The sequence below is a fragment of the Somniosus microcephalus genome, unplaced genomic scaffold, assembly GCF_052327205.1.
Source record: "Somniosus microcephalus isolate GS21.2 unplaced genomic scaffold, FLI_Smic_1.0 unresolved_chr1, whole genome shotgun sequence".
Classification (NCBI taxonomy): Eukaryota; Metazoa; Chordata; class Chondrichthyes; order Squaliformes; family Somniosidae; genus Somniosus; species Somniosus microcephalus.
The window spans coordinates 143,975,586-143,992,607 of record NW_028225179.1 but is presented as its reverse complement, the minus strand read 5'-3'; the positions used below and the strand labels follow the sequence as shown (position 1 = coordinate 143,992,607).

The window sequence follows — 17,022 nt, the reverse complement described above, 5'->3', positions numbered from 1 at the left end:
TTACTTTTAATGTAAATGATGCAGCAAAAGTCCTGATTTGAGATTTTATTGCCTTTGTTTAGTTGCTGTTTTTCCATTCATCATTGTGGGGTTTACAGTGAAGTATCTATCACTAGAATTAATTGAACAAATCCAATGACTGCAAATCCCCAGGGCTTGAACATGAAACTCCCCAACACCAGGGGGAGCTGCTGGTGTACTTAATATAAAAACTTTAAACAGAATAAAACTGCCCCAATCCCTGCACTCTTTATTTTGGGCCCTGCAAAATGTGACAAACCTAACTCTCAGACATGGAAATTAAACTTGCTGTCTTGTAACTCATAGCCACTGTTATGTCTTCTAGCGCTCGTAGTGCTTTGTAACGACAACTCTGGACTCGGTAGTTTGTAATTAGAAACTACTGTTTTATTTGTTGTAATGGCTGCCTGCCGCTTGGTGCGGGGTGATATATCCGAGTGCCCTGTGCGGCGCCTGCGCACTACTTTCCCAGCATCGTAGTGCTGCTACACTTGATTTGAGTGTTAGTACACTTGTACAATGTAGTCTCAACATAACTATGTAACATCCCTCTTTCCCAACAAAACTAATTACATCAATTTTCTATTTTACAATGTTTCCAGTTTAATAACGTTAACAAAATACAGAACGTGAGCTTTCTTTGCTCAATTTATATACAGATATTTGTCCATGTTGTTTTACTGGTATGTGCGAATTATAATTGTCTTTATAATTATTCGCGATACCGCTCAGGTGGTTGTATGTTACTCCTCCATCTTGTGGACTTGGCTGTAACTATTCCTTTCTGCGGTGTTTTGGTGTGTTCTTGTTGCCGGTGCTGTCGTGTTTGGCTCTGGAGAGTGCATGTTTGCAGTTGTTGTATTTGAGGTGTGTGTTTCTGGCGTTATATTGTTTTCCGTGTCTGGTACCGTAACTGCTGTTAATGTTGTCCGCTGTTTGACAGCTTCAGGTGACGGTCTGATATGGATCCTGTTTCGCCTGTATTGGTTTCCAGGTTCTGTCTCTACCAAGTAAGATCTTGGAGTATCAACTTTTCCAATCACCTTGGCTGGACTCCATGTTCTCAACAACGGATCTTGTATATGCACTGATTGCCCATTTAGCAGCTCCGGTAGTGGTTTTGCATGCTTGTTATAGTGTGTGCTCCCCGTAGCTTGTGTTTCCATCAGCTTCTGCCGAACGTCCTCTTGGTCCTGGGGAGGATATATCTTTGCTGGTAGAGTTGATTTGTATTTTCTACCGTTTAGTAGTTCTGCTGGTGATTTCGAGTCTGCTCTCAAAGGTGTCGATCTGATTGCCAAAAGGGCGAGGTCTTGGTCTTCTCCCATCTCCTTGCTTTTAATGAGAGCTCTTTTGACTGTTTGGATCTGTCTTTCAATAAATCTGTGTCCCCTTGGGTAATGTGGGGATGAGGTAATTATTTTAAATCCGTATTTTCCAGCCAGTGCTCTGAATTCGCTGGAGGTGAATTGTGTCCCATTGTCGCAGATGACCTTCTCTGGGATGCCGTGTTCTGTGAATAAGTTTTTCGCAATTTTTGTGATTGTTGTGGCTCTCATGTCGTTTATCCTTCTGACAAAAGGAAATTTTGCGTAGTAGTCTGCTACTATGATGTAACACTCCTGGTTGCACAGGAACAGATCTGTTCCGACCGTGTGCCATGGTCTCGGGGGTACTTCCATTTGAATCATCTCCTCCTTCTGTGTGTTTCGGTATTTCTGGCATATGCAGCATGTGGAGACCATTTGTTCTATACTTTTGTACATGCCTATCCAGTACACAGCTGATCTGGCTCTTAGTTTGCATTTCTCCATCCCCATATGGCCTTGGTGTATTAAGCGGAGAAGTTCCGTTTGCATCGTTTTTGGTATTATGATTCTTGAGCCAGCAAGGAGAACACCGTCCTCCACCGAGATGTCGTCTCTGATTGTCCAGTACTGTTGGATTTGGTTTTGGACCTGCTGGATCTTCTCCGGCCACCCCTGTATTACCTGTTGCATGAGTAGTAGCAACTCCTCTTCTTTACCAGTCTCCTTTTGAATTTGGCTAAGCTTTGTGGGAGTAACATTTACGAGGTGGTTTATTTTTACTGTCAGGCCCTTCATCTCATGTTTTTCGTGTGGTGACAGTCGAGACAATGCATCTGCCAGTGCCATTTCTTTTCCTGGCCGGTATTTTAAATCAAAGTCGTAACTTTGGAGTCTTAGCAGTAACCTTTGCAGTTTTGCTGGGGCCTTGCTTAGGTTTTTCTTGTAAATTTGTTCGAGTGGACGATGGTCACTCTCTACCTCGAATTTTCTTCCATATAAGTAGGTGTGGAACTTTTCGCATCCGTATATTACTGCCAATAGCTCTCTTTCGATGTTTGCGTATCTTGTCTCTGCTGATGTCAATGCCTTCGATGCGAAAGCTATTGGTTTTCCTTCCTGCACGAGGGCTGCCTCTAGCCCCCTGGTAGAGGCATCTACCTGTAGGGTGACAGGTTTTTTTCTATCGTAATAAGGCAGGCTGGTTTCTTTACATAATAATTCCTTTAGGTGTTTGAAGTTCCTCTCATGGGATTCTGACCATTGGTATTCGGTGTCTTCTTTTAGTAATTCTCTTAGGTTCGCTGTGTAGTCTGACATGTTCGGGATGAAAGAGCTCATATACTGGACCAAACCGAGGTAGCTTCTCAGCTCCTTCTTGTCGTTTGGAGGTTTCATCTCTGCTATCGCCTCAACCTTTTCGGGATTAGGCTTGACACCCTCCGGTGTGTAGATCATGCCAAAAAATTTGCATTTCGTACTTTTAACGAGCACTTCTCGGCGTTCAGCTTGATGCCAGCCATTCTGGTGCGCTCCATGGCCTCGTGCAAGTGCACGTCGTGGTCTCTTTCATTTGTTCCGTAAACTTGGATGTCATCAGCGATTCCAATGGCTCCTTCACAGCCTTTGTATGTTTCATCGATCTTTTGTTGGAAGATGTCTTGGCTGACTTTCAACCCGAATGGCAGCCGCAGGAATTTATAACGCCCCAATGGTGTATTAAAAGTCGTCAGGTTAGTTGATTCTTCGTCCAGTTTTACGTTCCAGTAGCCGTTTCTGGCATCCAGTTTGGAGAAGACTTTGGCTCCTGCCAGTACTGGTGTGATTTCTTCTAATGTTGGTGTGGGGTAGTGGTCCCGCTTTATTGCCTGGTTTAAGTCTTTGGGGTCCAGACAGATTCTGAGCCGCCCGTTCGGCTTTTCCCGTACCACAATCGAGTTTACCCAGTCTGTGGGTTCAGTGACCTTTGCGATTATTTCTTTCTCTTTCATTTCTTTTAGTTCGGTGTATAATTTTTCTTTTAGCTCGATGGGTATTTTTCTTGGAGCGTGGATGACGCATTTTACCTGTGGATCTATTGTTATATGGTACTTGAACTCCCTGAAGCATCCTACAGTATCATCAAAACACTCTGGATACATGTCCATCAAATGTTTCGTGTCCATGATTTGTGGACGATTTTCCAGTGGAGTGTTGCTGTCGACTTTCAGTGATGTTTTTGTTAGTTTGTGGTTTACCGAGATTAACCCCAGCTTCTCGCAGCTGTTTAATCTCAGGATCGCCGGTCCCTTGGAATCGGTCACATAGAACATGCAGTTGATGTTTCTGCTTTTGTGTGTTCCTTTTATATAGGTTGTTCCGAGTTGTCTGATCTCGCTCCCCCCATACGCTGTCAGCGTGATGTTGTTTGCTTTTAAACATCCTCTTTTCGCGTATCTATCTTCGCCCAAGTTTTCGGGGAAGATCCTCTGGTATAGCCTCAGTGGAAGGATGTTGCTCTGAGCTCCTGTGTCCAACTTTACTTTTAGATTGATGGTTGTGGGCTGTCCTTCGATCCTCTTTTTAATCCAGATGATAGTGTGCCATTCTTTCTTTGGGGTGCTTTCCGCTCTGGACGTTGCGTGTAAGAGAACCTTTATGGTTTCAATGTTCAGAGCTTTGTCGTACCCGCAGTCTTCGTCATCTTGCTCACCCATGGTATGGATTTTGTTTTTCTTTTGTTGGTTCTGCTGTCCACCTCTGCTTTTGGTGTGTAGCCCCTCCCTTTTAGCTCTGCACATCTTTTACCAGTGGTTTGCTTTACCACACGTGTTGCAGCTTGTTCCATACGCTGGGCATTTTCTTCTGTCTGTGTAGTCGTGTTGTCTTCCGCAGTTTCTACACGTATTCTTCCCGCTGTCATATATTTGTTTTTGTGTGCTGTGCTTTTCGCGCACTGCATCTACTCTGTGATCCGGTTCGGGAGTTGTCCGCACGTCAGCCGTATGAGTATTCAGCGTTTTCATCTGTTGTTTTGTGGCTTCGTGAGCCCTCGCTGTATCTATGGCTTCTGATATTCCGAGCTTTTCTTTTCCTATTAGTTCTTTCTGCACTTCTGTATGTGCTGATCCCCATATTAATTGGTCTACCAGCCTTTCTTCTAGTTCGTAAATTTGCATTTGCTGGTTTCGTTTTTTAATCTCGTCAGGAAATTGTCAGCCGTTTCACCAGGTTCCTGTCTTAAGATTTGGAATTTACACCTGTGTATGCGGTGGTTTGATTTAGGCTCGAGATGGTTACTGAACTTTTCATAAATCTCCGTAGGGTTCGTTTTATCCTCTTCGGATAAACTCCAGCTGTTATAGAGATCTAAGCCTTTTTCTCCTGCCCACAGTAGAATGTAGCTGACTTTTTCCTCATCGGAGGAGCCTTTCAGGAAACTTTTAAATGTAAGCTTGCATTTTTGCTTAAATTTCTGGAAAGCTTCCACGATATCGTCGGCTTCCCAGTTCATGATGGGGAGCATATTTGCGGTCAGTGCATTGGACGCCGCCATTTTAGCTGCCTGTACGATTCGCGGTTAAAACGCTGCAGAGTTTACTTTTAAATTTCTTTCTTCGATCTGATATCGTTTTTATTTGCGTAAGTTTTACTCACTTATACTGCTGCCACCATGTTATGTCTTCTAGCGCTCGTAGTGCTTTGTAAAGACGACTCTGGACTCGGTAGTTTGTAATTAGAAACTACTGTTTTATTTGTTGTAATGGCTGCCTGCCGCTTGGTGTGGGGTGATATATCCAAGTGCCCTGTGCGGTGCCTACGCACTACTTTCCCAGCATCGTAGTGCTGCTACACTTGATTTGAGTGTTAGTACACTTGTACGATGTAGTCCCAACATAACTATGTAACAGCCACAGAAAGTATTCTGGCTGGTTTTGCAATAACCTTTTGTAATTTATTTATGGTACAGCGCTAAACTATTGTAAAGGTGGTGAAAATGATGGAATTGTGCAATAGACCTTTCAACATCTGTAAAGCGGAATGGTCAGGTTAGTGTTTCAGGTATAGACACACCCATCTTATCCTCCCTTATCTGCTGAGCAGTTCAGTTGAAGATTCCCACCTGGAATGTTAACCTCTCTCAGATACTGACTGGGCTGCTGTGTATTTTCAGCATTTGCAGCTTTAATTTAATCTCAATTTATTCTCTCAATTTCCTTCTGACTCAGCCTGCCCTTGTCGTTGGTGATGGTGATCGTGTTGGTTTTGCCAGTGCTCTTGTCAACAGGAGAAACATTTAGGATGCCATTGGCATCAATATTAAAGGTCACCTCAATCTGTGGCACGCCACGAGGGACAGGAGGAATGCCACTCAACTCGAATTTGCCCAGAAGATTGTTGTCCTTGGTCATAGCTCTCTCTCCTTCATACACCTGAATAAGGACACCGGGCTGGTTATCAGAGTAGGTGCTGAAGATCTGGATCTGCTTGCTGGAAATGGTGGTGTTGCACTTGATGAGTGTGGTCATCACCCCTTCTGCTGTCTTGAGACCCAGAGACAGCAGCGACATCCAGGAGAAGCAGATCCTGAACATTCTCAGACTTGTCCCCCATCAGAACAGCCGCTTGTATAACTGCCCCATAGGCCACGGCCTCATCAGGGTTGATGCTCTTGTTCAGCTCCCTGCCATTGAAGAAATCTTGCAGCAGTTTCTGGATCTTGGGGATCCGGGTGGAGCCCCCGACCAAGACAACATCCTGGATCTGCGATTTTTCCAACTTGGCGTCTCTCAGAGTTTTCTCCACTGGCTCCAGAGTGCCTCTGAACAGGTCAGAATTCAGCTCCTCAAACCGAGCCCTGGTGATGGAGGTGTAGAAGTCTATGCCTTCAAACAGAGAGTCAATCTCGATACTGGCTTGGGTGCTGGAAGACAGGGTTCTCTTTGCTCTCTCGCAGGCTGTCCTCAGCCTCCTGACCGCCCTCTTGTTCTGAATGATGTTCTTCTTGTATTTACGCTTGAACTCCTCAGTGAAGTGACTGACCATGCGATTATCAAAGTCTTCTCCTCCCAAGTGGGTGTCACCAGCCGCTGATTTCACTCGAGCTCATTTAAACTCTTGCCACCCGTATTCTAACTTGCACCGAGTCCCGTTCACGTGTGCTCGCTGATGTGTATCGGCTCCTGGTCCGGCAGCGCCTCGATTTAAAAATTCTCTTCCTTGTGATGCAGCCACTGGTTCATAAGCCGGAGTGGAGACTTCTCCTTCATAACCTAAAGGTGCCAGTGCCCATTGTAGCTCTCTTATTGCTGCCCCAGCCAAGATTAGCTAGTTTAGCACAGATTGAGCATCCTTCCCAGTGTGTGTGGTTCAAATACTCACGGGTTAAACTCTCAGCCATTAGATAGACACAATTTCCAGTTATATCTCTCTCTACAAATATATTTATATCAATTTCTCTATATCTATCTGTCTCACTCTATATATAAATACGTTACACACACACGATGGAAATTAGGAACTTGCAATCACAAGACACTTCAATGTCCAAGACACCATTAAACCCTGCGGTGACCATTCTGTGGTGCTGCTGTTGGCGAGCACTAAAGGTTAAGCACAAGTTTGGAACGAGAAGTGGACTTTTGGCCCATCTAGCCCGTTCTTACAGACCATATACACTCCATGTGAATGTGGACTCTACCCATTTAATTCCCAATTAGTTAACATAAAATGGAGTCAATTACGGGCCAATAATGTGGAATTTATCCTCGGCTAAATCCAGATTAGAAATGAGGGGAATGCACAAAGGATAGGATTTCACACACATGTCGTGGCTATTTTACTCTTAAAATAATTCAACGGTTTAGCCAGAACTCTCTAATGGCTTTTGGGAAAGAAAGAACTTCCATTTATATAGCACCTTCCACAACCTCAGGATGTCACAAAGTGCTTTACAGCCAATGAAATACATATGAAGTGTAGTCACAGTTGTAATGTAGGAAAGGCAGCAGCGAATTTTCGCACAGCAAGATCTCACAAACAGCAATGCGATAATGACCAGTTCTTCTGTTTTTAGTGATACATAGAAACATAGAAGATAGGAGCAAGAGTAGGCCATTCGGCCCCTCGAGCCAGCTTTGCCATTCAATGCAATCATGGCTGATCATCCAAATTCAGTACCCTGCCCCTGCTTTCTCCCCATATCCCTTGATCCCCTTAGCCTTAAGAAATATATCTAACTCCTTCTTGAATATATTTAATGAATTGGCCTCAACTGCCTTTTGTGGTAGAGAATTCCACAGGTTCACCACTCTCTGGGTGAAGAAATTCCTCCTCATCTCAGTCCCAAATGGCTTACCCCTTATCCTTAGACTGTGACCCCTGGTTCTGGACTCCCCCGCCATCGGGAACAGCCTTCCTGCATCTAGTCTGTCTAGTCCTGTTAGAATTTTATAAGTTTCAATGAGATCCCCTCTCATTCTTCTAAACTCCAGCGAATATAAGCCCAATCAACCCAATCTCTCCTCATACGTCATTCCTGCCATCCCAGGTATCAGTCTGGTGAATCTTCGCTGCACTCCCTCCATGGCAAGAACATCCTTCCTCAGATAAGGCGAACAAAACTGCACACAATACTCAAGGTGTGGTCTCACCAAGGCCTTGTACAACTGCAGCAAGACATCCTTGCTCCTGTACTCGAATCCTCTCGCTATGAAGGCCAGCATACCATTTGCCTTCTTAACCGCCTGCTGCACCTGCATGCTTACCTTCAGCGACTGGTGCACAAGGACACCCAGGTCTCGTAGCACTTCCCCTTTTCCCAATCTATTGCCATTCAGATAATAATCTGCCTTCCTGTTTCTGCCACCAAAGTGGATAACCTCGCATTTATCCACATTATACTGCATCTGCCATGCATCTGCCCAATCGCCCAACCTGTCCAAATCGTGCTGGAGTTTCTCTGCATCCTCCTCACAGCACACACGCCCACCCAGCTTTGTGTCGTCTGCAAACTTGGAGGTGTTACATCTAGTTCCCTCGTCTAGATCATTTATATATATTGTGAATAACTGGGGTCCAAGCACCGATCCCTGCGGTACCCCACTAGTCACTGCCTGCCACTCGGAAAAAGACCCATTTATTCCAACGCTTTGCTTCCTGTCTGCCAACCAGTTTTCTATCCAAGTCAGTCCCTTACCCCCAATCCCATGTGCTTTAACTTTGCACGCTAATCTCTTATGCGGGACCTTATCGAAAGCCTTCTGAACGTCCAAATACACCACATCCACTGTTTCTCCCTTATCTATTCTACCAGTTACATCCTCAAAAAATTCCAGTAGATTAGTTAAGCATGATTTACCTTTTGTAAATCCATGTTGACTTTGTCCGATCCTGTCACTGTTTTCCAAGTGCTCTGCTATTGCATCTTTTATAATGGACTCTAGCACTTTCCCCACTACCGATGACAGGCTTACCGGTCTATAATTCCCCGTTTTTTCTCTACCACCTTTTTTAAATAGTGGCGTTACATTAGCTACCCTCCAATCCATGGGAACTGTTCCAGAGTCTATAGAATTTTGGAAGATGACCAGCAATGCATTTACTATTTCTACGGCCTTTTCCTTAAGTACCCTAGGATGTAGATCAGGCCCTGGGGATTTATCGGCCATCAATCCCGTCAATTTCCCTAACACCATTTCCCTACAAATACTGATTTCATTCAGTTCCTCCCTCTCATTAGACCCTATGTTCCCCGACATCTCTGGGAGTTTATTTGTGTCCTCCTTTGTTAAGGCAGAACCAAAATATGTATTTAATTGTTCTGTCATGTCTTTGTTCCCCATTATAAACTCCCCTGATTCTAATTGCAAGGGACCTATGCTTGACTTTACCAGTCTTTTTCTCTTCACATATCTACAGAAGCTTTTACAGTCAGTTTTTATGTTCCCTGCAAGCTTACTCTCATACTCTATTTTCCCCCTCTTAATTAATCCCTTTGTCCTCCTTTGCTGAATCCTAAACTGCTCCCAATCCTCAGGTTTGCTGCTTTTCCTGGCCAATTTATAGGTCCTCTCCTTGGATCTTATGCTATCCCTAATTTCCCTTGTTAGCCAATGTTGAGTCACCTTTTAAAAATTATTTTTATTCCAGACAGAGATGAACAAATTCTGTAGTTCATCCATGCGATCTTTAATGTTTGCCATTGCCTATTCACCGTCAACCCTTTAAGTAACATTCCCCAATCCATCCTAGCCAACTCGCGCCTCATACCATCGTAGTTTCCTTTATTTAAATTCAGTACCCAAGTCTCTGAATCAACTACTTCACTTTCCATCTTAATGAAGAATTCAATCATATTATGATCGCTCCTCCCCAAGGGGCCTCGTACAACAAGATTGATAATTAATCCTTTCTCATTACATAATACCCAGTCTAAGATGGCCTGATCTCTAGTTGGTTCCTCGACATATTGGTCCAGGAAACCTTCCCGTATACACTCTAGGAATTCCTCTTCCACAGTATTGTTACTAATTTGGTTATATTTAGATTAAAGTCACCTATGATAACTGCTGTGCCCTTATTACACGCATCTCTAATTTTCCGTTTAATGCCATCCCCAACCTCAGCATTACTGTTTGGGGGTCTGTATACAACTCCCACTAACGTTTTCTGCCCCTTGATATTTCTCAGCTCTACCCATACAGATTCCACATCATCAGAGCTAATATCCTTCCTTACTATTGTGTTAATCTCCTCTTTAACCAGCAATGCTACTCCATTGCCTTTTCCTTTTTGCCTGTCCTTCCTGAATATTGAATAGCCCTGGTTGTTGAATTCCCAGCCTTGGTCACCCTGGAGCCATGTTTCTGTAATTCCAATTATATCATATCTATTTACATCTATTTGCGCAGCTAATTCATCCAGCTTATTACGAATGCTCGCATTAAGACACAAAGCCTTCAGGCTTGTTTTTTTTAACACTCTTAGACCTTTTAGAATTATTGTTTACTGCGGCCCTGTTTGATTTACACCCTTGATTTCTCTGACTTCCACTTTTGCTTTTCTCCTTCCTGTCTTTTGCTCCTATCCTTGCTTCCCTTTCCTCTGTCTCCCTGCACAGGTTCCCAACCCCCTGCCATTTTAGTTTAAACCCTCCCCCAGAGCACTAGCAAACACTCCCCCTAGGACATTGGTCCCGGCCCTGCCCAGGTGCAAACCATCCGGTTTGTACTGGTACCACCTCCCCCAGAACCGGTTCCAATGTCCCAGGAATTTGAATCCCTCCCCCTTGCACCATTCTTCTAGCCATGTATTCAGCTGAAATGTCCTTCTATTTCTACTCTGACTAGCACGTGGCACTGGTAGCAATCCTGAGATTACTACCTTTGAGGTCCTATTTTTTAATTTACCTCCTAATTCCTTATAATCAGCTTTTAGAACCTCATCTCGTTTTTTACCTATATCATTGGTACCTATATGCACCACAACAACTGGCTGTTCACCCTCCCCCTCCAGAATGCCCTGCAGCCACTCCGAGACATACTTGACCCTTGCACCAGGGAGGCAACATACCATCCTGGAGTCTCGTTTGCGGCCGCAGAAACGCCTATCTATTCCCCTTACAATAGAATCCCCTATCACTATAGCTCTCCAGCTCTTTTTTCCTCCTGTCCCGTGCAGCAGAACCACCCATGGTGCCAGGAAGTTGGTTGCTGCTGCCTTCCCCCGATAAGCCAGCCTCCCCAACAATATCCAAAGCGGTATATCTGTTTGAGAGGGGGATGGACACATACCTGCCTGCACCTACTACTCTGCCTGGCAGTCACCCATTCCCTTCCTGCCTGTGCAGCCTTTACCTGCGGTGTGACCAGCTGATTAAACGTGATATCCATACGTCCTCAGCATCGCGAATGCTCCAGTATGTATCCATTCACAGCTCCAGCGCCACAATGCGGTCTGCCAATAGCTGCAGCTGGATACACTTCCTGCACACATGGTCACCAGGGACACAGGAAGTGTCCCTGATTTCCCACATAGTGCAAGAGGAGCATGGTGCAGGGCCGAGCTTTGCTGCCATGACTTACCCTTTAATTAATTTAGATTAAATCAATACCACCAATTATACTACAATTAAATGATATACTCAAGGGCCCTTGTTTCCTAGCACTCCCCGCTACATAACAGAGACCTTAGAAACTATAACCACAAAATTAAGACCTTCTAAACTTTATAAACTATGAACCTTAACTGTCAAACTATAGAGTAGTATAAATACTCACCCAATCAGCTGCTTCCTCCTGCCCGCATCACGTTTTGAATCGTGACATGGCTCTGGAACGCCGCCACCGGTCTGCGAGATTGGTAAGCCTGTGAAAAAAAACCGCGAAAGTGAGTTTAAATACTCATTTAACCTCCGCTCTCACCGCTCCCGACACCAGCCTATGAAAGAAAGCCCGCGAAAGTGAGTTTAAATACTCACTGAACCTCCGCTCTCACCGCTCCCGACACTGGCCTGTGAAAAAAAAGCCCGCGAAAGTGAGTTTAAATACTCACTGAACCTCCGCTCTCACTGCTCCCGACAATGGCCTGACATGAGTGATAAATATTGGCCAGGACACCAGGAGAACTCCCCTGCTCTTCTTCGATAGAGTGCCGTTGGATCTTTTACGTCTACTTGAGAGAGCAGACTGGGTCTCGGTTTTATGTCTCATCCGAAAGACGGCACCTCCAACAGTGCAGCACTCCCTCAGTACTGCACTGGGAGCATCAGCTTGGATTATAACTATTGAAGAAGAGCAGGGGAGTTCTCCTGGGGAGAGCAGAAAAATTAAACAAATACTTTGTGTCTGCCTTCACGGAAGAAGAGGCAAAAAACTTTCCGGAAATAGTGGAGAACCAAGGGTCTAGCGAGAATGTGGAACTGAAAAAAATTAGTATCAGTAAAAAAAAGTACTGGAGAAATTAAATGGACTGAAAACTGATAAATCCCCTGGACCTGATGGCCTACATCCTAGGGTTTTGAAAGAGGTGGCTATAGAGATAGTGGATGCATTGGTTGTTCTTTCCAAAATTCCATAGATTGCAGAACAGTTCCTGCAGATTGGAAGGTAGCAAATGTAACCCCACTATTTAGGAAAGGAGGGAGAGAGAAAATGGGGAACTACAGACCAGTTAGCCTGACATCAGTAGTAAGGAAAATGCTAGAATCTATTATTAAGGACGTGGTAGCAGGACACTTAGAAAACAATAATAGGATTGGACAGAGTCAACACGGATTTATGAAAGGGAAATCGTGCTTGACAAATCTGTTAAAGTTTTTTGAGGTTGCAACTAGCAGAATAGAAAAGGGGGAACCAGTGGATGTGATGTATTTGGATTTTCAGAAGATATTCGATAAGGTGCCACACAAGAGGTTATTAAACAAAATTAGGGCTCATGGAATTGGGGGTAATATACTAGCATGGATTGAGGATTGGTTAATGGACAGAAAACAGAGAGTAGGAATAAATGGGTCATTTGCGGGTTGGCAGGCTGTATCTAGTGGGGTACTGCAAGGATCAGTGCTTGGGCCTCAGCTATTCACAATCTACATCAATGGTTTGGATGAGGGGACCAAATATAATATATCCAAGTTTGCTGATGATATAAAGCTGGGTGGGAATGTAAGTCGTTAGGAGGATGCAAAGAGGCTTCAAGGGGATATAGGCAGGCTAAGTGAGTGGGCAAGAACATGGCAAATGGAATATAATGTGGAGAAATGTGAAGTCATCCACTTTGGTAGGAAAAATAGAAAAGCAGAGTATTTTTTAAATGGTGAAAGATTGGGAAATGTTGGTGTTCAGAGGGACCTGGATGTCCTTGTACATGAATCACTGAAAGTTAACATGCAGGTACAGCAAGCAATTAGGAAAGCAAGTGGTATGTTGGCATTTATTACAAGAGGAATTGAGTATAAGAGTAAAGACTTCTTACTGCAATTATATAGTGCCCTGGTGAGACCATACCTGGAGTATTGTGTAAGAGCCCTAGGAGAATGGTGCAAGTACAACAACCTCTCCCTCAACATCAGCAAAACAAAGGAGATGATCGTGGATTACAGGAAGCGGCAGGGGGAGGGACACACCCCAATCTACATCGAAGGGGCTGAGGTGGAGAGGGTCAGCAGCTTCAAATTCCTGGGTGTATTCATTACGGAGGACTTAACGTGGTCCCATCACATCGACGTTGTAACCAAGAAGGCATGCCAATGCCTGTTCTTCCTCAGGAGACTGAAGAAATTTGGAATGGCCCCCCAGATTCTCACCAACTTCTACCGGTGCACCATCGAGAGTATCCTGTCCGGCTGCATCACTACCTGGTATGGCAACTGCACCGCCACAGACCGCAAGGCTCTACAGATGGTAGTGAAAGCTGCACAACACACTATAGGAATTAAACTACCTGCTGTGCAGGATATCTACCCCGAGAGGTGCCGGGGGAAGGCCCTGAGAATCATTAAAGACGCGAGTCACCCCAGCCACAACCTCTTTGCCCTGCTCCCGTCCGGTAAGAGATACCGAAGCATACGGTCTCATACCAAAAGGTTTCGAAACAGCTTCTACCCCCAGGCCATAAGACTCATGAACGATTAATTTATTATTATTTATTACTGTTATTTTATTTATTATTACTGTCTTTCTATTAGTATTTCTATTAGTATTTTTATCATCGTTATGCCATATTTATTCCAATGTTGGGAGGACTCGTAAAAATCAACATTTCATTGTGCAGTACACACGTCTGCTGCATATATGACAAATAAAATTGAATTGAATTGAATTGAATTGAATCTGGTCATTATCTCATTGTTGTTCGTGAGAGCTTATTTCTTCTTCTTAGGCAGTCCCTCGGAACCGAAGATGACTTGCTTCCAGATTAAAAATGAGTTTGCAGGTGACTGATGAGTCCAATGCGGGACCTACAGTCTCTGTCACAGGTGGGACAGACGGTGGTCGAAGGGGCGGGTGGGTGGGGTGCTTGGGTTGACGTGCGCTCCTTGCACTGCCTGCGCTTGGCTTCCGCTTGCTCCCGGCGAAGAGACTCGAGGTGTTCGGCGCCTTCCCGGATGCTTCTCCTTCACTTTGTGCGGTCTTGGGCCAGGGATTCCCAGGTGTCGGTGGGGATGTTACACTTTTTCAAGGAGGCTTTGAGGGTGTCCTTGAAGCGTTTCCTCTGCCCACCTGGGGCTCTCTTGCCGTGCCGGAGCTCCGAGTAGAGCGCTTGTTTTGGGAGTCTCGTATCGGGCATGCGGACAATGTGACCCGTCCATCGGAATTGATCGAGCATGGTCACAGCTTCGATGCTGGGGATGTTGGCCTGGGCGAGAACACTGACGTTGGTGCGCCTACGTGCAAGTTGTCTGCCGCATTTCCTACATTACAACAGCGACTACACTTCAAAAGCCAAAGTGTTTTCCAGCATTTTCTGCTTTTTCCGCAGTGTTTGGCTTTCACAAATTATATATTATTTAGTTTGAACAGCAGTTACTTTCCTTAAAAGTATTGTTAGGAACAAGAAATCTATGCATGACTATTATTAAAGAGGTTAAATTAAAAAGTATAAAAGTTTCCAAAAGTATTAATTTAACTCCAGTCAGCATATTATTGTTTTTTTTAAAAGCAGGTATAATTTAAGATGGAAAATATGGAAGTTCTTCTTAATTTGTAGGAATAAATTACACCCGAAGTTTTTTTTTAATTGCATTCACTTTATTAGCAACCAAGTTAAACAGAGCAAAGTCCCTGGCTGACAGTGGAAGACCCGGCCTGCCACTCAGGCAACGGAGCGCTGTGATTGGTTGGCCGGACGGACGCGCCTACTCCGCTTCCTCTTCGCCGCTGTCTTGCCCCTTTTCTTTCCCGTGCCGCTGATTGGCTGACGCTCCACGTGACTTGAAAGGCGAACCCAGTCGCTGTTTTGATTGGTAAACATAGTGCACGAGTGCGAGCTGCGCGTCGCACTGTGGGTGGAGTTAGCCAGTTGGAGACTCTGATTGGATAAGAAGATTGATTTGGCGTCTTTGTTTGGCCAGAGTCTATGATTGGCTGTCGCGGCCCGGATCGGCGCCTTGATTTGCTGTTGTCGTGATTGGCGGCTCGGCGCCTTGATTGGCTGTCGCGGCCGGTTGGGCGCCATGATGGGCTGTTGTGCTCCTGATTGACGCCTTGATTGGCTGTTTGTAGCCCTGATTGGCTGCCTGCGGGAGCGGCTGCCTATGACGTACAGAATGGGGCTGGTGCTGTGATTGGCTGCTGCCGCTGCCCGAGGCTGGGGCGAAAATGGCGGCGTTGGGAGACGGGATTTCACAACTGGTCCTGGACCTGACGTGTCCTCTGTGCCTGGCGATCTTCACCGATCCTGTGGAGCTGGACTGCGAGCACTACTTTTGCAGGTACTTCCCTGGAGGCAGGATTGTCAGGGGTGGTTGTGCTTGAAAACTGCAGGGTGGGCTTTGGGGCGGGGTCATGGGCGTTGGGGAGGGGTCATGGGCTTGGTCATGGACGTTGGGGAGGGGTCATGGGCTTGGTCATGGACTGGGGCAGGGTCATGGTTTTTGGGGAGGGGGGTCATGGGCTTTGGGGGAGGCGTCATGGGTTTGGGGCGTTGTTATGGGCAGGGGGTGGGGTCATGAACTTGGGGGATGGTGGTCATGGGCTGTGGGGCAGGGTCATGGGCTGTGGGGCAGGGTCATGGGTTTTGGGGAGAGGTCATGGGCATGGGAGAGATGTCATGGGCTGGAGAGAGGGGTCATGGTCTTGGGGTGGGGTTTGTTTGGTGGTCAGTGGGGGAGTGAATTGGGATTCAAAACTAGGCAGGGTTTTGATACTGAATTGACAATGCAGAGGTGGTGAGTTCAAATTCCACCATCATAAATTGTGAAATTGAGTTCAACAATGCTGCTACTTTTTTGGGCCTACGACAGAACCTGATCATAAGAGTTGTCAGGTTATTGCAAAATAGAAAGACTTGCATTTATACAGCGCCTTTCACAAACTCATGACGTTCCAAAGTGCTTCACAGCCAATGATGTACTTTTGAAGTGATGTCACTGTTGTAATGTAGGAAACGTGGCAGCCAATTTGTGCACAGCAAGCTCCCATGAGCAGCAATGTTTGTTGAGGGATAAATAATGGTCAGGACACCGGGTAGAACTCTCCTGCTCTTCATCGAAATAGTGGCCATGGCATCCCGAGAGAGCAGACAGGGCCTCAGTTTAATGTCTCGTCTGAATGACAGCACCCCTGACACTGCAGCACTGCCTTAGTACTGGCACTGGCAGCGTCGGCTTTTGTGAACAAAAAAACAACTGGTTCATTAATCTTCGGTATCAAAAACAGCCAGGATGCGGTCATGCAGTGGTTACGTTACATAGAAACATAGATAGAAGATAGGAGCAGGAGTAGGCCATTCGGCCCCTCGAGCCTGCTCCGCCATTCAATGAGATCATGGCTGATCATCCAAATTCAGTACCCTGTCCCTGCTTTCTCCCCATATCCCTTGATCCCTTTAGCCTTAAGAAATATATCTAACTCCTTCTTGAATATATTTAATGAATTGGCCTCAACTGCCTTCTGTGGTAGAGAATTCCACAGGTTCACCACTCTATGGGTGAAGAAATTCCTCCTCATCTCTGTCCTAAATGGCTTACCCCTTAGACTGTGACCCCCTGGTTTTG

The 17,022-nt window shown here is 45.3% G+C and overlaps 1 protein-coding gene and 1 pseudogene across 1 annotated transcript in view; one reads left to right on the top strand and one right to left on the bottom strand.

The window, feature by feature from the left end:
- Positions 1 to 5,503: 5,503 nt before the first annotated feature.
- LOC147096171 (heat shock 70 kDa protein-like) lies at positions 5,504 to 15,482 on the bottom strand (annotated as a pseudogene).
- The window catches only part of LOC147096170 (zinc-binding protein A33-like), a 45,251-nt gene continuing 42,737 nt past the window's right edge, over positions 14,509 to 17,022 (top strand). Inside the window, exon 1 of the mRNA XM_085975042.1 lies at positions 14,509 to 15,738. Coding sequence (XP_085831168.1) covers positions 15,626 to 15,738 — 113 coding nt within the window. The 5' untranslated portion in view covers positions 14,509 to 15,625. The remainder of the gene's footprint in view (positions 15,739 to 17,022) is intronic.